At 33.5% G+C, this 22,682-nt stretch overlaps 5 protein-coding genes across 5 annotated transcripts; 4 read left to right on the forward strand and 1 right to left on the reverse strand.

Moving 5' to 3' along the window:
- Positions 1-567: 567 nt before the first annotated feature.
- Positions 568-936, forward strand: LOC147545854 (putative calcium-binding protein CML46). The gene has a single exon (XM_086635872.1). It carries the CDS (start codon positions 568-570, stop codon positions 934-936), a length of 369 nt encoding a protein of 122 aa, XP_086491998.1.
- A 110-nt stretch (positions 937-1,046) lies between these two features.
- On the reverse strand, positions 1,047-3,854 carry LOC147545855 (SMAD/FHA domain-containing protein). The gene is made up of 5 exons (XM_086637194.1): positions 3,365-3,854; positions 2,674-2,738; positions 2,525-2,585; positions 2,274-2,420; positions 1,047-1,326 (listed from the first exon to the last, which is right to left on the reverse strand). The coding sequence occupies exons 1-5, from the start codon at positions 3,630-3,632 to the stop codon at positions 1,199-1,201; spliced, it is 669 nt and encodes a 222-aa protein (XP_086493320.1). The 5' UTR covers positions 3,633-3,854; the 3' UTR covers positions 1,047-1,198.
- A 9,632-nt stretch (positions 3,855-13,486) lies between these two features.
- LOC147545856 (uncharacterized) lies at positions 13,487-13,993 on the forward strand. The gene has a single exon (XM_086635873.1). The coding sequence runs from the start codon at positions 13,487-13,489 to the stop codon at positions 13,991-13,993; it is 507 nt and encodes a 168-aa protein (XP_086491999.1).
- A 2,224-nt stretch (positions 13,994-16,217) lies between these two features.
- LOC147545857 (uncharacterized) lies at positions 16,218-18,397 on the forward strand. The gene is made up of 3 exons (XM_086637099.1): positions 16,218-17,296; positions 17,401-17,865; positions 17,957-18,397. Exons 1-3 carry the CDS (start codon positions 16,846-16,848, stop codon positions 18,196-18,198), a joined length of 1,158 nt encoding a protein of 385 aa, XP_086493225.1. The 5' UTR covers positions 16,218-16,845; the 3' UTR covers positions 18,199-18,397.
- Positions 18,398-18,895: 498 nt separating this feature from the next.
- Positions 18,896-20,280, forward strand: LOC147545858 (uncharacterized). Its single transcript, XM_086635874.1, has 2 exons — positions 18,896-19,943; positions 20,246-20,280. Exons 1-2 carry the CDS (start codon positions 18,896-18,898, stop codon positions 20,278-20,280), a joined length of 1,083 nt encoding a protein of 360 aa, XP_086492000.1.
- The last annotated feature ends 2,402 nt before the right edge of the window (positions 20,281-22,682 follow it).

The following is a 22,682-nucleotide window of genomic DNA, read 5'->3' on the forward strand; positions in this document are numbered from 1 at the left end:
CAAGGAAGACTGGGCAAGTAAATAGTTAAGTAATTTCAAAATGACTTTGCCTAAAAGGACTTCACACTTCTTCCTTGACCTCCTTCTTTATTCCCCAAAATGAAAGCAAACTCATTAGTTTAGTTCAGAGTTTTTTCATCAATTCACAATGCACTTTCTTGCCATCTTCCTAAAGCATTTTTTATTTTATAACCTCAGTGCTTTTCCCAACACCATAATCCATATTTATACAGAATGAGATAGAGCCATTATTGAACAAAATAAGTTCCTTAAGAACCAATTAAACTTCACTATAAGCAACTATACTCTCACTAAAACCCTCTTCAAGATAAACAATACCCCATGGTAGAACTCAGAAACCCGTTCTCCGTTTTGATCCAAACCGTTGTTATGTCATCATTTTTTCGCAGTTTAGTTTGTCTACTTGTTGAATTTCAACATTTCTATGGTCACATGAATTTATGGTTTAATCACACCAAGGAGGATGAAGTACAAAGCATAAGAGATGATAAATTTTGTACTATCAATTATTATTCTAAGTGTTGCAAGCAAAATGAAGGATTGCTAATGAAAAGAGATATCGATGTAGTGTTGGAAAAGCTAAAAATCACAAGCAATAATACTCCTTACAATAACGAGGAAGAATGCAATGATAATAATAAGTGTAGAGGTTGTCGACTTTCCAACGACATCAGTGTCTTTCTCGATGAGAAAGTAGCCACCATTGAAGAATTGGAAGAAGCTTTTGCAGTGTTTGATAATGATGGAGAAGGGTATATTGATGGGAGAAAGTTGAAGATAGTCTTGAATAAATTGGGAATGAAAGAAGGGATAGAGCTAAAAGACTGTGAGGAAATGATAAATGCTTTCGATGAAAATGGCGATGGGAAGATCGATATATTCGAGTTCAGGAGATTGTTAGAATGCGCAGCATAACTAGATATACCTGTTTTTCTCATTTTTCGTTTCTGGTGAAATATGTGATCTCTTTACAGAGAGTGCAGCTAAAGAATGAAACCTGTTTTATGATCCTACTAAAGTAAAACTTCCTCGAAAATTCTTCCTCATTTCATTATATTTCAATGTCAAAAGGGCGATAAAGTACATAATAGACACAATTCGGATACTATCCGGCCCTTAATATAAGTTTGTTTATTGTACCTAGAAGGCTAGAATTCTCAAGGAACAAGTCATGCTCTTAGCTTGTTATTTCTGCATTATCTGTTTGAACATCAGCATCAAATTTAACTTCAGATTTTTCCGGTTCCTCCGGAAGATCAACTTTCTTAAGCTTTGAAACGCGAAAAATTGCTAGATTGGAATCACCTAAAGACAACAATATCGAAAAACAAACAGTTAAAAATACTCGAATGTATCAACAGACGTATTTGATTATTTCGGCTAATGTTTTTAAACAAAATCAATTTGTTGGACACAATAAAAATGTTTATTATCAAATGATATCCGAGGGATTTGCAGTTATTGTGGAAATTCCACTTTCACTGCGATTGGGATCTTCTATAGAAGGAAAAGGTATAACAAAATCTCATAATTTACGATCAATTCATTCAATATTTCCTTTTTTAGATGATAAATTATCATATTTAAATCATGTGTCAGATATACTAATACCCCACCCCGTCCATCTGGAAATTTTAGTTCAAACCCTTCGCTCTTGGATACAAGATGCCCCCTCTTTGCATTTATTGCGATTCTTTCTCCATGAGTATCCTAATTGGAATGGGAAATGATAAAGTTACAAAAGGTTTTGACAAAAAAAGGTTCCCAGCTGATGTGGCGGGTGTGGTTTCAAACTTTGACCAAATCTAGGCCGTTGAGAGATGAAAATCACAACTGCCACATCAGCTGGGAACTTTTTTTTGTCAAAATCTTTTGTGATTCTAGCATCTCTCAATTGGAATAGTCTTATTACTCAAAAGAAAGCTATTTCTCTTTTTTCAAAAGAGAATCAAAGATTCTTATTGTTCCTATGTAACTCTCATGTATATGAATGCGAATCCATATTTGTTTTTCTACGTAAACAATCTTTTCATTTACGATCAACATTTTTTGGAATACTTCTTGAGCGAATTCTTAGAGAAATCGTCTACTTCCATAATCCTATTATTTCACTTTTCAAGCATATTCCTTCATCTATCCTTTTCCTATTCTTTTTAACAAGGACACTAATTCTTAGTCAAGAAAATCAGAGTACTTAAAGAGAGTGGAAATCAGTATATATTTTGAATCAAGGGTAAGTTAGAGAGACATACCGAAAGTAATATAATTTCCTGGCAATGCTTCGGCAACCTCACCGGCTCTCAATCTTTTCTCATTGACGAAGGTTCCGTTTGTGCTATTGAGATCTGTAACAAGAAGACTTCCATCTTTCTTCTTAATCCGAGCATGAACACCCGATACTGTTTATAGTAAACAAAAACATTAAGTATATATATATATATATATATAGGTGAGATCATATCGCATATTACAGTAATAGTGTGATTTTGAAGTACGGAATTACCTGTGGCCACAGGAATTACCATGTCTGCTTTCTCAGGAACACGTCCGACAGTTACTACACTCTGGAGAAATCCACAAGAAGTCATTCATTTAACATAATACCACTTTTTGGTTGTAAATAAGATTGTTTGAAGTCGAGAAAGCACTTACTGAGTTTATTTCATATGCATCTGGTAGTGAAACTTTGAAACCGATATGTCTTGAATCTCCATCACCTTTACACATTGATCCACATAATGAGTATTAAGGCTTCTTATATAATATGCGATATGTCATATATCTAGGTTGCTAAGGATTGGAAAAGAACGACGCGAGAAGAACACAATAGGCTTGATTAGGAAGAAAATCAATGTATTATCTAAACTATCTAAGGTGAACTATGGTAATTGCCATTTGCTAGAAAATCTCGAAGAATGTATCTCACATAATTATCGGATCTCGTAAATGGGTAGAGAAACGGGCAACCTTCGCCTAATGGACCTGACGGTATCTTTTCGTTTTACTCAATGTCTCTGAGGTATTTCATTAATTAAATTGAGATCATTATATATTAACAAGTTCAACCCATAGAAACATAATCATCTAGTTTTGTTATGGTTTTAATAGAACCTAACAATTCTAAGAATGGACCCAAAGATTATGAAAATGAAATGCTTGAAACCACAAAATTGAGTAAATTTCCAACATTTTTAGCCATAACTCACAACCCATTGATCCAATTGAGCTAACAATTCATTGAATTTGTTTATACTTCAAATATATGTCAACCCATTGATTGAATTGAGCTAACAATTCATGTAAGAAACAATCAAGGTGTTAATAAAAGGCAAAAATCACAAACCTACAGGTTCAAGAAGCCATTTTTCTTCAATTTGGTCTGAAGAAATACTATCAGCATTAGAAGAAGCATTTAAAGGTCTCAGATTACTCCTCTTCAACTTCCCACTTTGAAGTGAACTCCTTGTTGAGTTCTTAAAACACACAGAATTGGAAGAGACCAAGGTTGAAGATTGAGAAGAAGAAGGAGGATAGAGAAGAGGGTTTCTCTGATATTTATAGTAAGAAAGAGATGCTAATGTTGCTTCCATGGTTGTTGTTGGAGAAAACATATTTTGAGTTTAGAAAATGGTATGAGGAGATTGTGTGTGAGTGTTTGGGGGAGAATTGGGGAAATGAGGATATCATATCTTGGGCATTTTGCATAAAGAATGGCAGCCATTAAATGCTTTGAAAAGGATTCTGGATAAGTGGATCTTTACTAGGATAAAACAAGTAAACTACTTTGGATAGCAACTCCTTACCAACATTTTGTTGAGCATTGGACAAAGCTCATGGGGGGAGGATATCTGTCTAGAGAAATTATATTCATCCCTCCATTTTGGGTCCCTCCCCTAGCCCTCCGCGAATGTGGCAATATATCACTTGTGTGGAGCAATTGAAGAGAGGATTGTGAGAAAATATACTCAAGTGATATGTCGCCACATCGGTGGAGGGTTGGGGGAGGAACCAAAATGAAGGGATAAATATAATTTATCATATTTTCGTTAAAAAGACATGAATATTATTACAATTTTTTTTCGTTGCAACATATTATTACGGACATGATATCCGAATGCAAACCTGTGCAAACTGCGCCAAATCTAATGAAATCAGTGCAAACTCTACTCGTGCAGAAATAATTTTGGATAAAAAAGTTGACGAGTCCTTTTTTATAAATTTGGCGTGAGTAATTTTAGATAATTTCCAAAAAGGAAAATTTGGATAATTTCTCTTGTTCTTTTTGGCCTGCCTAGAAAACTTGTGTGCTTAACTTAAATGTAACACCAATTAGTCTATAGGCACGTCACAGAGCTTTTGAAACTTGCTTGCCCACATTGGCCCAAGTCAAAGGCTCTACGGGTGCTTATAGAATTTTCCAAAATCACTTGAAACAAATATTTCGTCCTCGAGTTGATTGAGTAGGAACACTATAGACTCTAATTTCTTGAAAAACATTTTTATTTATTTAAAACTTATTAATAAGGGCAAATTATTCTGTTATTTTATGCAAACGGATCTTCCCTTTTTCTAGTAGAAAAAATATATTAATAAAGGATGTTACTATATGCAACTTCAGTTTTGCTAAAGACAACTATTAGACAAAAATAACTACATAAAACTAACAAAAATATTGTCCTAAATTGCTAAACAACACCAACACCAAAAATCAAGTATAACCGAATTTCTCCTCCATTCTATACACAACTCTACAAAAATTATTAAACAAAATAACTAAATAAAATTAATTGAATTTCGTCTTAAATTGGTAAACCCAACACTAAAAGAAAAAAAATCAAATATAATCGAATTTTTTCTCAAAATTCAAATTACCATAATTAATTATTCATAAATAAAATATATTCGAACATTAAACTAAGAAGTTAACAAAATATTAACAAATAAAAAAAAACAAATATATATTAAAAAAAAAATCCAACGGTTATATTTTCAACAAAAAAAATCCCATGGGATATTCATAAAATCATACTACATAAAATCACTATGTATATTTTTAAGCTTAGTTTAAACCTTAATAATGTATATTTCATAAAATCATGCTATATAAAAATAATGTATATTTTTTTAAAACCTATAATACTATTTTTTTTAGATAATACTAATACAACCAATTTTATTTTTGTTTAATAATTTAATAAAGGAAAAAATTGTGTCTATTAAATAATTTTGGGAAGTTAACATAGTTGTATTTAGCAATCTAAGATTCAAAAAATTATTTGCTAGATAAAATCAATAAATCGATCTCTGGTGTTGTTTAGCAATTTAATAAAAAATATATAGTTGTGTCTAGCAAATAGCTTTATGAAGCAATTATGCAGCTTCATTTAGCATTTGTCTTAATAAATACCATTTGATTATTTCATAAAAAAAATACCGTTTGATTATGTAGATATTGCCATATTGGGCTTGGTTATACTTTACACACCCTTCAAGATAGAGATCCAAATTAGGGGAAACTTCAAGAAAGAAATTTTATAATTGGGATAATGTTATTGATACCAATTACGCCAATATTTAAACGAAACAAGAGTTCGGTGCATATTTATCGATATATAATACACATCTAAATCTCGATATTGGAATAATTTAGTTGGTGTTGTTATACATGTTCTGTCCTATTACTATTTTAGTGTCTTTTCCAACATGGCCAAAAATGGTGAATACACATAGGATGCTATTTAGTTTTCCTTTTTTAAAATAATTTTAGTTTCTAATTGAAATATTATTATGTTGTTAAGAGAGAGATCAGAAAGGGTTTAGATTAGAGTTACCCACACCTTGTTAATTATTATCTTCTATGCTTTATTTGTTATAGTAGTGAACACTCCACTCTGCAAAATTAAAATAGAGAATTAAAATACTAATCTAAGTTCCTAAAAGGAACAAAGAAGGAATTAAAAAACCCTAGAAATTATCACATTTGAGGAAATCGAAAACATAAAATATCAAATTCCTAAAACGCACGTACCTAATTGGATATACAATGGAACTCAAAATTCTGCAGATTAGTTAGTGTTTCTTTTAACTTTTTTTTCTTGTTGGAAGCGATTCGTTTTAACTTGGGTAAAAAGAATTGTTGTATTTATCAAATATATTTTGGAACTAATGTCAAGTTCCGAGCACTTGTTTTTTAATTGACAACACTATATCAACGAAAACCATGTTAAGAGCTAGTTGGACCTAACACCATTTACAAATTAGCTTGTAAGAAAAGGATAATGTTCTTAATTCTATATAAACCTTATTTATCTAACAACAGTTTATAAAATGAAGCAACGGTTACATAAGCTAAGCATCTAAAACTAAAACATAACACCCATAACCAGTTCTCAATCGATACCTTCAAATAGAGGTAGCTTCTACAAAATTTTAGTGTCAGCCAATGTGAAACAATTCTTCCTTCAGGGTCAACACCGAAGTCACTTAGCCCTTGTCCTCTACGTCTACGTAGGACTAAAGTTACTTAGTTTTGAATTATTTTCAAGATGCGAGACAATGCTAATAAAACCCATATTAGATATGGGTTAATTATTATTACTATTTGGATGTGAGTAGAATAGTTGATGGATGAGAGTGAATTAATGAGTAGGTGGAAAGGTGTATTATTCTAGGGACACATTGAAGATCTTAAACTTGTGTAGAGTTGTCTACTTGTATTCCTAACTGCTCCTTATCTCATCATGACATCATTGTAACTAACTTTGCAAATCAATAGATGTTATGTTTGCCTTAAAAAAAAAAAAAACTTGTCGACCAAAGATACTTTCTCGAGGATTTAGAACAACACGTGCATTATTTAAAAAAAGAAAAGAAAAGTTAGAGTTGATTAAATTTGACTATCCTAGCTAGATCACCTTAAAGATTCGTATGACAAAGAAAAGTTTCTTATAAAGATTTGAGTAGTGTTTGCCACCACCACTCAATTATTGTCATGTCAAGTTCAATTTAAACTCCCTCAGTCAAGGAGTATATGGAATTTGGGGTGGTTTGAGCAAAGAGAGAGAGTGGAAGAAATTAAAGTGAAAAGTTTGTTGAAAGTTTTGTGTTTAGGGTCAAACAAAAAACTAAAACAAAGTGAGAGTGAGTTCTAACCTACTTGTTCAATTCCATGGTGGTGATGTCCACAAAGTTTTGTCCCTCTTCCTCCTCTTATTCAACAAAGACTGCATTCTTTGCCTTTTAGCCTTAAAAGAGGGACAATCCCAACTAACCCCACCCAGACAGACCATCCATACAAATGGTTGGAGATTAGATTAGAGAGAGAGAGATGGAGAGTACACCTCCTCTAATAAGGTTAGGGTTTTGGATTTGTCTCCTTGTTAACTCCTTGATCCATTATTTGATTATACTAGGGGAGATTGAAGAATGTGTTCTATGACCGACACTATGACGTGGACAAGTCCATTGCCCTTCATAATTAATAGGTACCGACCCACCCGTATGATAATAACACGTATTTAATAATAATTTTAATGAAGGATGACGTGGATTATATCCTAAAGTTTCGACATGATGTTAATTTAAAATAGAATAAAATACTACTAACATTTAAGCTAAGATACAATGAGTTTTGAGCTTAAAGAATATATGGGAGATTTGCATAACATGTGACAGAATATTATGAAGACATTCTCTTAATCAAGCACTTACATGTCATAGTTATACATTATATAGTTTTTCCTAGAAAAAAAGAATTTGGTTATCAAATGGGATATGTCTGGATTTCTCTTATATTCTATAGAGAGTTTAATGGAGCTTCCTAAAATCCCTTTCTAGACAATTTGGGTTTTAGTTAATTGTGCAATCTGGTTCATAATTGTATTACTAGTTCTTTGACTACTAAAATCTTTCCTAACACACATGTGCTATATCTACTAGAGAAGTAGGAGACAAAGTGATTTACTTAAAATCCGGCCACCACCACCACTATTTTCCCCAAGTTTTTTCTGTCTCTATGTCCACCACCACCTCGGTGTATCCTTCTCTTTATTCCTCATTCCTCTCTTCTCTACCTTTACCTAATTCAGCGAAGGGTATCAAAACCAATCTGTTTTGGGAGAATCCCAAACCACTGACTGGTTTAGGAGATCCCCAAACCAATGTCATTTTTCAACGATGTTTTCATCGTCGGAAAATGGCTAGAGAGAGAAGAATCGAAGAAATAGAGAGGGAGGAGAAGAGAGAGAGAAAAATAATTGTGATAGTGGACGGAAGAGAATAAATGTTCTCAAAAAATGGAAGATTGCCGGAACTGGGTCGTTTCTCGGCGACTATTACCAGAGTTAGATAAAAAAAATGGTCGTGGAGTTATGAGAACAAAAAGACGAAGTGAAAATGTTCCACTTCAAGTTGCTTCCCTCTAACAATTGGAAAAGAATTAGTCAAACAAAATTGACCACATTTTGACAAAGTATTTGCACTCCGATTTTTTTTTCCTTTAAAATCCCGACCTTTACAAATTACAATTATGTCACATATCCTCTTATTAGAAAGGGATAATCAACTGTAAAAATAAAGGAGAAGTTACTGGACAGTATAACAAATTAGGATAATGAATTTTTTTTTAAAAACATATGAGATACTGTAATATTTGAAATTACCAAAATATTTTGTCACATTTTTATTTTAATTTTTTTGAGAAATCAACTACGATCGTGAAGATGTGATGAACACGATAATCGCCTAATTTACCATTAATGAAAGAGGCCTAAAGTCCAACAACATGAAAGAGGCCTAAAACTCGACAAATTTATTACATTATTTACTTTATTTATTGTCTAAATTACATGAGATAAATTTTGGTGGCAAACTACTTTCACCGAGACTCGATCTCACGATCTCATGGACTTAAGATGTCTAACAACTGCACCAAAGAGGGTGGACCTTACTCAAAAAAAAAAGAGGGGTGGACCTCACATTTAAAATTATCAAAAAAGGGACATATACTGTTAATATGTAAGAGTGAGAGGGACCCATCTTGTACCAACCGTATCCTGAAGGATATCATGTCTGTCTTTTTCCTCATTACACCCCCCACCAGTTACATACACCCTTTGGCTTTAATTGAGAAAAAAAAAACCGTTACGATGTTTCATCGGTTCCCCCCATTTTTGACGTGTCTTTGGCCGTTACACGTGTTTGGTGATTATGTTACATGTACGTGTAACGGATATATTTCGTCATTCTTGAAACCGAAACGGTTTTATTTTCATCAGAAAAAAAGGTAAACACAAAATGAGAGGGAGGAAAAAAGCAAAAACAAGATGGGAGAAAAGGGGACATCAAAAGAGTTTGTTGGGATTATTATCTCTCCTTTCATGTCTTCTTTTTTAGAGAGACAATAAGAATAATCAATTTTCATTTTTTATTAGGTACTAACTAAACGAAAACTAAAGTGAGTTTGTATGGTTATAAATCCGTCCATTATTGATTCTGTGTTATTATTAAGGGATAGCTTTTAAGGTATATGGGTGTTTTTATGATAATTCGTGACAATTATGAGCATATTTCATCTTTTTTTGACGTACCCAATCTAATTTATCCCATAATGTGTAATTGTAATTGTCCAGTGTACCCATCTATTATATTAAAACAGGTCGGTCAATTATTCAGAGGATAAGTACGGCCGTCCAGAGATTTGGTTTGAGCCTTATCCAACGGACGATAATTCATGAATAAAAACGGTTTAAACACATTTTTGTAATTACATAAATATTTTTGGGGTAATTAAGTAAAAGTACCCCACCTTTAGAATATAGAGAAAAAAGGGGAGGTCGTGCCCTCAAATCTCTCCACTAATCCTCACGGTTACTCTTCAAGAGAGGTAAATTAGTTTTGAAAATCGATTTTGAAACTCCCTGTATTTATGTCAAAATTTATGACAAATGCTAAATGAAGCTGCATAATTGCTTCATAAAGCTATTTGCTAGACTCAACCATATATTTTTTTTATTAAATTGCTAAACAACACCAGAGATCGGTTTATTGGTTTTATCTAGCAAATAATTTTTGAATCTTAGATTGCTAAATACAACAATGTTAACTTCCCAAAATTATTTAATAGCCACAATTTTTTCCTCTATTAAAATAATTAAACAAAAATAAAATTAGTTGTATTAGTATTATCTAAAAAAAGAAGTAGTGTTATAGGTTTCAAAAAATATACATTATTTTTATGTAGCATGATTTTATGAAATATACATTATTAAGGTTTAAACTAAGCTTAAAAATATACATAGTGATTTTATGTAGTATGATTTTATGAATATCCCGTGGGATTTTTTTTGTTGAAAATATAACCGTTGGATTTTTTTTTTGTTGAACAATATCCGTTGGATTTTTTTTTGAAAATATATATTTGTTTTTTTTTGTTATTTGTTAATATTTGGTTAACTTCTTAGTTTAATGTTCGAATATATTTTATTTATGAATAATTAATTATGGTAATAGAAATTTGAATTTTGAGAAAAAATTCGATTATAGTTGATTTTTTTTTCTTTTAGTGTTGGGTTTACCAATTTAAGACGAAATTCAATTAATTTTATTTAGTTATTTTGTTTAATAATTTTTGTAGAGTTGTGTATAGAATGGAGGAGAAATTCGGTTATACTTGAATTTTGGTGTTGGTGTTGTTTAGCAATTTAGGACAATATTTTTGTTAGTTTTATTTAGTTATTTTTGTCTAATAGTTGTCTTTAGCAAAACTGAAGTTGCATATAGTAGCATCCAAATTTATTCGAAAGATTATACTAAAAAATTGTTCACAAAGAAACTACTATTCCAAAAAAACTTTTCACTATTAATTTAATTTAGATTCTTTTTGTAAGGTTGAAGAAATTAAGAAATATTCGATCTAACGGCGTTAGCCAAGAGAGATATTCTCCGTCCGTAGGACGGGGAGGAAACCTAGTGTAATTAAAAAAATACACATGATAAGGGACCAAATATTGTGTATTTTTTTTTGTTAACGTAGAAGTACAAATGTGTATAAAATATGTATGAATTACCTATATTCTTTAAGCCGATAACATCCCATAAGTACATCATCTTGTAGAGCTCATTTATTGGTTGTGTTAAGGGTATACTAAAAGTATGTGTAGGAATTGACTGTCATGCTCCTAGGATCATCTTAACGGTCCTTATATGGTCTTTGGGACCTAAAATGTCTTTAGTGATCTCTCTTTTTGTTGTTGAAAAAATATCTTTAATGATCGGTAGTTGTTAAGTTTATCCAATTTATATATTTGTTCATGATGTATCGAATGTAATAACTTTTCGAATTTGATATGAGAAAAAAAGTAGCAATGCATGTGTGTATTTTCTAAGAAGACCATATTTTTGTTTTTCACTACATCAAAAAATGTATACTATTTCTTAGTTACACACTGGTTTTTTAACAACTTGAGGTTGGATATCATTATTTATAGTGGAGATTGAGACACTCATATTAAGTAAAAGAAATTAGACAAAAGAAAATGTTTATTTTCGGACTTGGTGGAGTAAATATCAAGTAAAAAATATCAAAGTCCTCCTCAAGCATTACACAAAAATAGAAGAGCAGAAAAAAGAATGAGTATTTCAAGTGGGCAAAAGAAGAACATTATTGCAGAGGTGGAAAAGTGGAAACAAGAACGTCATTGGATTCCAGCTGAAAAAAATTAGGGTTAGCTATTTATAGAAACTCTTAAGTGTTCAACTTGTGATGAGCCCTCTTTGCCTCTCTTGCTTTTTTACTTCTAATCTTTCACCATGAAGTATTTTTACTCCATGTTTTCACCATGGAGTAAGTTTTGTTTCGTAAGTCATTATATCACAACACTCATAAAATTTTGTTTACATTTATTTGGTTGTAAATTAAAAATAATTTAATACTCGATAGATAAAACACCGACTTGATAATAAGATTAATTTCTTTTTAGTTATAAAGATAATTAAATTTTTAGATTATTCATGTAAATTTTGTTAAGATATCACATTACAAATAGTGATATGGACTTCAAACTTAAATTAAAGAGCACCAAAATCATTACTATGACCTTGTATAATTAGACGATTCCAACCATTAAGTAATCACCCATCTTTTGAAATTATGTTCTCTGAGAATAATTATTGGTGAAATATTTAATCGCCAATGCAGATCTATCTCGAGACAAAATGATTAGAACTAATTGATTTGTGCATGTTGTGTTTTACTTTTAGATTTAAGTAATCTCATAAGTTATGAAATATATTTTTGGATTAGTTTTCAAAGTCATTGTCAAGTGGGCATATTCGTTTATCGGTAGGTAAAAGTATATTATTTTTGTAGCAAAATCTTTTAATTATTGTGGTTCAAAGATACGAAATGATTCATGTACTAAAAAATGTTAGTTCACGTAAACTTCAATAAGTACAACATGTATATAGTTTATACTATATGGGTTCGATTTTATTCTCTCTAAGTAATCAAGTACTACTTAAAGTTTAAACTCAATTTTGAATCTTTAATCATGAAAACAATGGTCAATTATAATATAGATATTACTTGAAAGTGGCTAAACTAGCCTGGAGACTCCTGACTAACCCTAATGCTACATGGGCTAAAATACTGATATCTAAATATTACAAGTCAAATAACTTTTGGAATGAAAATAAAATTAGTACTGCTACTCCTCTTTGGAATTCGTTGATGGAAGTCAAAGAAGTGCTCCGGAGAAAGTGTTGTTGGATCATCGGAGATGGCTCTAGGGTGAATATAATTGAAGACCCATGGATTCCAGATTTGTCAGACTTCAGACCTCAATGTAGAACACAACTACCTGAAAATATTTGTTGGGTTTCAGACTTGATAAATCATATGGATTTCACATGGAATAGTGAATTATTGAATGAATACTTTGATCCGAGTTCGGTTACAGCTATTCTACAAATTCCACTTTCTGAATTCAACTCACTGGACAGATTGGTTTGGACTCCAACTATTCATGGAAATTTCACAACCAAGTCATTCTTTAAAGAAATTTCACAGACACATCAAAACCCTAGAGCAGGAGATAATTTTCCTTGGTCGAATCTATGGAAACTTAAACATATTCAACCTAAGGTCCTACAATTCATATGGAAGCTAATAAACAAGGGACTACCTGTCCTTACCAATATAAGAAAGGGTAACATCCACATCTCCACCATCTGTTTGTTATGCAACCAAGAAGAAGAATCAACTCGCCATCTGTTTGGGGAGTGTCCTATTTTTACAGAAATTTGGACAGCAGCCCAGGAGTTCGAACCTTGTGTGAAAGAAGATGAACCAGTTATTACTATCAAGAACCTTATTATCTTATCTAAAGAAAATCAATTGAAGGCTTCTTTTTATCTATACCTGATTTGGAGTTTCTGGTTGGAGAGAAACAACAAACATTTTAACAACATGGATATACATCCTCAACGAATCATCCTCAAAGCTTGGCGGATGACGCATGCTTCTTTTGGTGCTCCAGAAATCGTAACCATCAATTCAGATTTGAGTTGGGTTCCAATTCCAACAGACACGGTCAAAATCAACTTCGACGGTGCTTATAACGATCATGGTGCTTCTGTGGGAGTGGTTATAAGAAATGCTAGTGGAGAAAAGATACATGAAGAAGGTGTAAGAATAAACCCTAGATCTGCCATGGAAAGTGAAGCGGAAGCACTTCTCTTAGCTTGTAGAAGAGCGGCAGATTTAGGGTTTTCCAAGGCTTATATAGAGGGGGACGCCCAACTCATCATCACGGCTGTAACGGACGGTCCAGATTCCATACCTTGGCGCATTAGATCTAGGGTTCTGGAAGCACGAAACATCATATTGGGTCTTCAATCTGTGCACTTCTTTTTCATTCCACGGGCTGCTAACACGTTAGCGCATAACGTGGCACAAGCTGCCCTCTATCTTTGAGTCTAGTTTGCTTTAGTCCCTCGTCTTGTCTGACTTGGGCTTCTAGTCCTTCTGTTTACTTCATTGCTTTGTACTGAACTTTTAGTTGTAATGAAGTTTTTCTTCCAAAAAAAAAAAAAAAAAAAAAAAAAGAAAACAATATTAGTCTTTTACCTAAAATATATATGGAGTAATATAAGCAAGTGAGAATGATATAACCGTCATAATTAGAGTCCCTTAAATTCAGGGAATAATTTTTTGTTTAGCTTTAGATTTACCACCTATACTTAAATAATTTGTCGCTATCTGAACAAAATAGTGATGATTCAGTCATTTTGAGTCATCTAAAATTGTCCATATTATATGAGAAATGTAAAGATTGGTCAATACTTGGTAATCTAGACTAGTTCAATCGATTTATGGGTATCTTCATCAACCATACATTTTAAAATTGCTCAAATAATTGGTATAATATAAGTTCTGAACGACCAACTGTTCTTTGTTAGTCTTCCACCTTATGAGTCATGAGTTCGAAACACAGTGCTTGTCAAATAATACATTAGCCTGCAAATTATGAAGCTAGGTTACATCAATTCTTAAAAAAACAGTTTAGGAGTTTTTTTTGTTGAAATGAAAACAATTTAGGAATCTAGGGGGGGGGGGGGGGTAGTGGTTGGGGACATCAAAATGTCTGTGTTATTGGTTGGGGACATTTTAAATGTCTCAAAATGTCTGTAAATGTCCGTGTTATTCGTTTGAGACATTTCAAATGTCCTGAAATGTCTGTGGTATTCGTTAGAGACACGAAATTAAGGACATTTCAAGACAAATTGGTTTTGGAGACATGTGAGGACATTTTAGTGTAAATTTGGAGAGCTTTTGGAGAGAAAATGTCTCTCAAAATATGGAAGACACTTGTGGACATTTCATTAAGAAAGATAAAAATAATTATTATTATCAAATTAGATTAAATAATTTATAATAAATAATATATAAAAATATTAATTATTATAATACTTTATTATAGTTATAATGATATTATTGCCATTACTATATTATACTATTATTATATTATTATAATATTATCTTATTATTGTATTATTATAATATTATCTTATTATTATATTATTATACTATATTATTATTATCTTATTATATGTTACTATATTATTGTATTATTATTATATTATATTATAGCAATAATGATATTATTATCATATTACTATATTATATTATATTATTATTATCCTATTATTATTACATTATTTTCTTATATTACTATATTATTGTATTATTATTATTATATTATTGTATTATTATTATTATTATATTTTATAATATTATCTTATTATTATATTACTATGTTATATTATTATTATCTTATTATATGTTACTATATTATTGTATTATTATATTATTATATCATATTATATTATATTATATTATATTATATTATATTATAGTAATAATGATATTATTATCATATTACTATATTATATTATTATATTATTATATTAATATATTAGTATACTATATAAAATAATACATATTTACCAATTGTCCATCAATGTTCACAGATATCTACAGATGGCTACCAAAGTCGAAAAATATATTTTCGAAATAATGGTAAAATTATTTTTATTTCATATGATTAGACGATAATAATAAAATTAAATAAATAAATGTCCACCAATTGTCCATAAATTCCTCAGATATCCACAGATGTCCACAAAACTCGAAAAATATATTTTTAAAATATGAGTACAAATATATTATTTTGTGTGGTTAGAGAATAATGATAATACTAAAATAATAAATGCCTACCAATTGTCATCCATGATGAGATAATAATAATAATATTAATAATACTAATAATAATAAAAAAAGTAACAATAATAATATCCACTACACATTTTGTCTATGGATTCAATACGTTGAAATGTCTCCAAAACATTTTGTCTATAAACCAAATGTCTTGAAATGTCTATAAAGACATTTTGTCTATGAATCTAATGTCTTGAAATGTCTATAAAGACATTTTGTCTACAGACAAATGTCTTAAAATATCTCGAAATGTCTACGAGACATTTTGTCCACGAATGTCCTTCTAAATCCCTATCCACTACCCCTAAGTATAAAAATTTATAGGGTTTATTATCCCCTTTCCTTGTTATTTCTTCCTTCCATTTGAAAATAAAATAAAATAAAATATCAAAAAGAGACAAACAAGTCCTGGTTTTCTTTTGTCAAGGACAAGAGAAACATGAAGAGAGAGAGAGAGAAAAGAGAAGCCACACGAGTGGTTCTTGAGTTGCATGCATCCCAACAAACTAGAGAGAGAAAGAGAGAGAGATCACTCTCAAAGTAAGGAACCCTGACTATAGAGAGAGAAAGAGAGAAGTTTGTCCTTCTTTTTGGGTTTTGATCTCTCTCTCTCTCTCTCTCTCTTAGTAAACTCTTACACACTACTCTGTTTTTCTAAAAATGCTTTTGACGTCCCTAAAGTTAATCCCAAATAACAGAAAACCCAAATAGAAAACCAAACCCCCCCCCCCCCCCATCCTTTCTCCATTTTCTAGCTTATAAAAGAAGAACACCACATTGAAAAAAAAGTAGTAACTTATTTCAAATATAAAAGCTTTCTGATTTCTTTCTGATTAACAAACATCCTTCAAACAGATTTATTTAGAGAGAGAAACTAAGAAAGGGGAAAACAAAAAATAACCCAATTTGAGTTTTTCTAATCTTTTCTCACTCTTTTTCCAATTCAAAAACCATTAGAGTCCTTCATCTACCTTATATACCTCTGTTCACTGATTCAAGTTTGGGTTCTTCTATTTATTTTAAAACTTCTAATTTAACCCATTTTCTAGATGATGAAAATGAGTTTGATAAAACATCTTCAATCTTCCTCTGTTTCTCAAAAACTTGATAATGAAGGTTGTTGTTTCAGAGGGTTTAAAGGTGAAACCTTTCTTCCTCCTCCACCACCACCACCTAGCTTTGGGGGTATGGAACATTATCATAATAAAAGATTATGCATCAAATCTGAGATGGGTTTTCAACCATTAGAGCAAAAAAATCAGGATTTGAGCTATCAGATCTCAAAAGAAAACAGAGGAATGAATGTGATGAAGAAAGATGGTAAAGATGAAAAAGGTGAAATCTTTACATCAAATAAGGATCATGAAATTGTTCAATCTAATAAATTGTGTTCAAGAGGACATTGGAGACCAGCTGAAGATGATAAACTCAAAGAACTTGTTTCTCAATATGGTCCTCAAAACTGGAATCTCATTGCTGAAAAGCTTGAAGGAAGATCAGGTAATAAAAAAAAATAGACTTTGAATGTTGAGTTCTTCATGAAAAACAACTGTCTTGGGTTTGATTAGTATTCATTAGTTTTGATGTTTACTGTTATTGTGCAGGAAAAAGTTGCAGATTAAGATGGTTTAATCAGTTAGATCCAAGGATTAACAGGAGAGCTTTTAGTGAAGAAGAAGAAGATAGATTGTTGGCAGCTCATAGATTATATGGGAATAAATGGGCCATGATATCTACTTTATTCCCTGGAAGAACTGATAATGCTGTTAAGAATCATTGGCATGTTATAATGGCTAGAAAACACAGAGAACAATCAAGTGTTTATAGAAGAAGAAAACCCACTTCATCTTCTTCTTCTTCTTCTAGTCCTTCTCAGATCCCTAAGAATATGGAAATCACCCATGAAAACAATGCATGTAGTGAATCAAGCACTATTGATGAATCTGCTGCTTCAACTTGTACTGATCTTTCTCTTAATTCTTCTTCAAGCAGAGTTCATCCTGGTTTAATCACTAGATTTAGTACTCAACAACATTACCCACATCTCTATGATCATCAATTCCAAATGGGTATGTTTCTAATTCATTTGTTATCTTGTTTCTTATGATCTAATTCAATATGGGTTTTGTCTTATTTTCTTAAACTTAATTTTTGTTATAGGTTTATCTGAAGGAAAAATGGTGTCTTTCAAGAAATTTGATGGTTCTGCTTTCTATCAATCTGGACCCATGATGATGGTTATTGGTGGGGATCAAACCGGATATTCAGAATCAAATTTTGATGTATCAGTAGCTGAATTTATTAACAAGAAGAACAATCTCAGTAAAGATAGGAAGATTGATAATGAGGGTGAAAAGATATGCATTCCTTTCATTGATTTTCTAGGAGTTGGAGCTACTTAATCTGACCATAAAAGAAGAGTAAGGGTTTGTGAGAGGAGGTAATTTTAGAGCTTAATGTATAGACAACATTCAAGAAGGAAAGAACAAAAAACAGAACAAATTGAAGAAAAGGTAGAGAGAGAGAATTTATGATGAATAGAAAAAAAAAAGCAAGTACCACTAATTGTGTTTCAATAATTCTACAAACATTTTTGTTTTCTAGACTTATGTTTCTTCTCTCTCTCTCTCTCTTTGTATTAGGGGATACCGCCCCAAGTCCACTCGGCCAACCGAGTGGGCTATCTTGTGTACATAATGGAAACTTCCATAATATATATTCTTAGTATCTTTAGTCATAGAAACAATATATTTAGAATAGGAAACCCTATATTCATTGTAAACCCTATATATACTACTTGTGTAAACTTCATTAATTATCAATACAAAGAGAATACAATTGTTAACTGTAACTAACCAACTCTTTGTACTTGATCTCTTCCATCTCTATCTCTCCTTCACGATTTCTCTATCTCTCTCACTCTCGGCTTCCAACCGAGTCAAGCTCTCTCCCTCACTCGATCACTCTATCTCTCGGCCTCAACCGAGACGAGCTCTCTCTCTCACTCGATCTCTCTATCTCTCGGCCTCAACCGAGATCATCATTGTCAGAGGTTGATACCTCTTCACATGGTATAAGAGCTAGTTATTTTTTTTAATCATGTCTACCAACGACTCTGAAACCGTTGTTAATTCTCAACCAATTCCTGGTGGTCCATTCGATGTTCACCATTCGGATTCTCCTACTACTGTCCTTATCACACCACTTCTTACGGGTGATAACTATTCTTCATGGTCTCGAGGAATGATCAAGGCTCTTCGGGCAAAGGACAAGTTAGGTTTTGTTGATGGAACTATCCCCAAACCTACCGATCCTATTGATTTACATGTTTGGAGTCGTTGCAACGACTTAGTTTCAAGTTGGCTCGTCAACTCCGTTGACCCTTCTCTTCGTTCATCAATTCTTTATGATGACAATGCTTATGATGTTTGGAAAGATCTCCATGACCGGTTCTATCAAACCAATGCTCCGAAGGTTTTTCAACTCAAACGGGCTATTTCCTCACTCAAGCAAAGTGGTTCCGATGTCTCCACTTATTTCACTAATCTAAAATCTCTCCAAGATGAATTAAATTCTCTCATGACTACTGAATCATGTATTTGCGGACATGCAAGATCTCTTCTTGATCGTACAAATCAAGATAGAGCTATGGAATTCCTTCAAGGTCTTGACGACCGGTTTTCGGCTATTCGAAGCCAAATCTTATTAATGGACCCCTTTCCATCCATCCTTCGTATTCATTCCCTTGTTAAGCAAGAAGAAATTCAGCAAAGTTTATTGAACACCATTAACAACAATGAAGCTGCTACTCTTGCCGTCGGCTCCCATGACAATGGACGTTCCTCTTTTGATCGATCGGATAAACAACGCCCAAAACGTCCTCGCCCGTTTTGTGATCATTGCAAAATCCATGGACATACTATATCAACATGTTATCAACTCCATGGTTATCCACCTCAATCCGGTGATCGTCCTCGTACCCGAAACCGAACGGGTCCTCTAGCCGCCGCCGTTCAAGACCAATCCGGCAACTCGACTCCAAACGTCTCCTCTCTCACCGCCGATCAATTCAAATCGCTCATTGCTCTCTTGGATCAACAAAAGCAATCGGCTAATCCATTCGACTCTCCTCGAATTAATCTCACGGGTACGTTTTCTTCTTCCTTTTCTCCTCCTTGGGTTATAGACTCCGGTGCCGCAAAACACATATGTTCGACACTTACTCGTTTTTCTACGTATTCAAGCGCTCCTCCTAACCTTTTTGTTAGATTACCGGATGGTTCTCGAGTCCGTGTTCTCCATATAGGATCAATTTTTTTCTCTAATGATTTATATTTACAAGATGTATTACATATCCCATCTTTTCAAGTCAATCTTATCTCAATTTCTCAACTATCTAAATCTCTCCAATGCACCATCTTATTTGACTCCGACTTATGTATCTTTCAGGACAAAAGGACGAGGAAAACGATTGGGCATGGTAGTCTTCACGACGATCTCTATTTTCTTCGCACGGAGCGTCCAGTTTTTTCAATTACTAGTTTGGATAGTAGTCCTAGTAGTATTTCATCTAATTTATGGCATTGGCGTCTTGGCCACCCATCTATGTCTCGTCTTCAATATTTTATTTCTCGCATTCCATGTATGAATTCTATTAATATTAATAATAAAGTGCCGTGCGATGTTTGTCCCCGTTCTAAACAAACCCGTTTACCGTTTCCATCTCATAATTCAACTTCCGCTAATTCTTTTGATTTAATTCATGCCGATGTTTGGGGACCTTTTCCGGTTCCCTCCACTAACGGTTGTCGATATTTTCTTACCCTCGTAGACGATTTCTCTCGTTGCACGTGGATTTTTCTCATGTGTTCAAAATCCGACACATTCAAAATAATATCAAATTTTTTCAATTACGTCTCCACTCAATTTAACACTAAAATCAAAGTTTTCCGTTCAGATAACGGTACTGAATTCATGAATAATCACTTACAATCTTGGTTCCTTTCCAAAGGAGTTATTCACCAAAGAAGTTGTACCCATACACCTCAACAAAATGGGGTGGTGGAAAGAAAACACCGCCACATTCTTGAAGTGGCTCGTTCGATCCGTTTACAGGCTCATCTCCCTCTCTCTTTTTGGGGAGAGTGTGTCTTAACTGCAGTCTATTTAATCAATAAACTGCCTACTCCAATTCTTCGTGGCCTTTCCCCACATGAAGTCTTAATGGGTTCTCCACCCGATCTTTCACACTTACGTGTGTTTGGGTGTCTCTGTTATGCCCGTATCCCGTTAGTCAAAACAAAAATGGATCCCCGTGCTTCCGCCGGTATATTTCTTGGTTACCCTAATGGTCAAAAGGGATACCGTATATATGACCTTCATTCTCGTCGAATTTATACATCTCGGGATGTCGTATTTCATGAAACAAGATTTCCGATGTCTCGGCCATTAACCTCCCTCTCACCGTCCACCGATTCACTTCGTCACTTCATCTCCATTCCGGACGATGGTTCGTTCACATTTCCGGCTATCCCGCCTTCGGTCCCATCGGTGACTACCGATTCCAATTCCCCGATCGGCCAACCGACAGAGGTGACTTCATCACCTCCGTCGTCAAATCCTACGGTGGTGCCTATAGCACCACCCGATTCATCTCCCTCGGCTCAAACCGAGACTTCATCGGCTACACCGGGAGTCTCGATTCAACGCGAGACTCCATCGGCTACACCGGACGCACCAGTAGAGGTCGCCGAACCATCTCCCATCATCGTGGAACGACCTACCCGTCAACATCGTCCGCCAAGACATTTAAAGGACTATGTTTGTTCCACTCCATCCGTCAACATCAAGTATCCAATCGAGAACTATTTTTCTATCAATTCTTTCTCAACGTCTCATCAAATTTTTCTCTCTTCCGTCTTATCCACGGTTGAACCTACTTCTTTCACTCAAGCCATGAAATCTCCTCATTGGCGAGAAGCTATGTCCAAAGAAATCTCCGCTTTGGAAGCTAACAATACATGGTCCATCGTCCCCTTACCCCCAGGAAAACGCCCAATTGGTTGCAAATGGGTATATAAAGTAAAATTCAAGTCTGATGGCTCTATCGAGCGCTTTAAGGCTCGCCTTGTCGCCAAAGGCTACACTCAAGTTGAAGGCTTAGACTATACCGATACATTTGCCCCGGTAGCTAAGCTAGCAACTGTTCGGGTCTTTCTTTCCATTGCAGCCATCAAAGGGTGGTCACTCCACCAACTTGATGTCAATAATGCCTTCCTTCAGGGTGACTTGAATGAAGAGGTCTATATGAAACTTCCTCCCGGATTCTCCACTCAGGGGGAGTCCAAAGTCTGTCGTCTACAAAAATCGCTCTATGGCCTTAAACAGGCATCTAGACAATGGTTTTCCAAATTTTCCTCAGTCCTCTTAGATAGAGGCTTTTCTCAATCCAAAAGTGATTACTCCCTATTCACATATTCTTCGAAATCCACGCAAATATTCGTTCTCGTCTACGTCGACGACATCATCATTACAGGAAATAACGAAGTCGCCATTTCCAAACTCAAGTCCTTCCTTGACCATACATTCTCCCTCAAGGATTTGGGACGATTACAATACTTCCTCGGTATCGAAGTTTCCCGTTCTTCCAAAGGCATATTTCTTGGTCAACGCAAATATGCCCTTGACATTATCAAAGATTCCGGACTCACCGCTTCTCGTCCCTCGGATTTTCCTATGGAACAAAAATTGCGTCTAAGTCCCACTGATGGAGTTCCTTTAAAGGATCCTTCAGTCTACCGTCGACTAATCGGTCGACTCATCTATCTCACCGTTACACGGCCCGATATCTCCTATGCGGTAAATAATTTGAGTCAATTTATGCAGA

This window comes from Eschscholzia californica, unplaced genomic scaffold, assembly GCF_041429995.1.
Source record: "Eschscholzia californica isolate CP2 unplaced genomic scaffold, dmEscCali1.0.p SCAF_4, whole genome shotgun sequence".
Classification (NCBI taxonomy): Eukaryota; Viridiplantae; Streptophyta; class Magnoliopsida; order Ranunculales; family Papaveraceae; genus Eschscholzia; species Eschscholzia californica.

What these genes read in the sequence shown, in the direction of transcription:
- LOC147545855 (XM_086637194.1), bottom strand. Translation starts at nt 3,632, where the DNA reads ATGTTTTCTCCAACAACAACCATGGAAGCAACATTAGCATCTCTTTCT. An exon ending in ATGCATATGAAATAAACTCA is followed by an intron (nt 2,586 to 2,673) that starts GTAAGTGCTTTC and finishes GGATTTCTCCAG; the next exon opens with AGTGTAGTAACTGTCGGACG. An exon ending in GGTAATTCCTGTGGCCACAG is followed by an intron (nt 2,421 to 2,524) that starts GTAATTCCGTAC and finishes TACTATAAACAG; the next exon opens with TATCGGGTGTTCATGCTCGG.
- LOC147545858 (XM_086635874.1), top strand. Translation starts at nt 18,896, where the DNA reads ATGTCTACCAACGACTCTGAAACCGTTGTTAATTCTCAACCAATTCCT. An exon ending in TCCTCGAATTAATCTCACGG is followed by an intron (nt 19,944 to 20,245) that starts GTACGTTTTCTT and finishes TGTATCTTTCAG; the next exon opens with GACAAAAGGACGAGGAAAAC.
- LOC147545856 (XM_086635873.1), top strand. Translation starts at nt 13,487, where the DNA reads ATGGATATACATCCTCAACGAATCATCCTCAAAGCTTGGCGGATGACG.
- LOC147545854 (XM_086635872.1), top strand. Translation starts at nt 568, where the DNA reads ATGAAAAGAGATATCGATGTAGTGTTGGAAAAGCTAAAAATCACAAGC.
- LOC147545857 (XM_086637099.1), top strand. Translation starts at nt 16,846, where the DNA reads ATGATGAAAATGAGTTTGATAAAACATCTTCAATCTTCCTCTGTTTCT. An exon ending in AAAGCTTGAAGGAAGATCAG is followed by an intron (nt 17,297 to 17,400) that starts GTAATAAAAAAA and finishes GTTATTGTGCAG; the next exon opens with GAAAAAGTTGCAGATTAAGA. An exon ending in TGATCATCAATTCCAAATGG is followed by an intron (nt 17,866 to 17,956) that starts GTATGTTTCTAA and finishes TTTTTGTTATAG; the next exon opens with GTTTATCTGAAGGAAAAATG.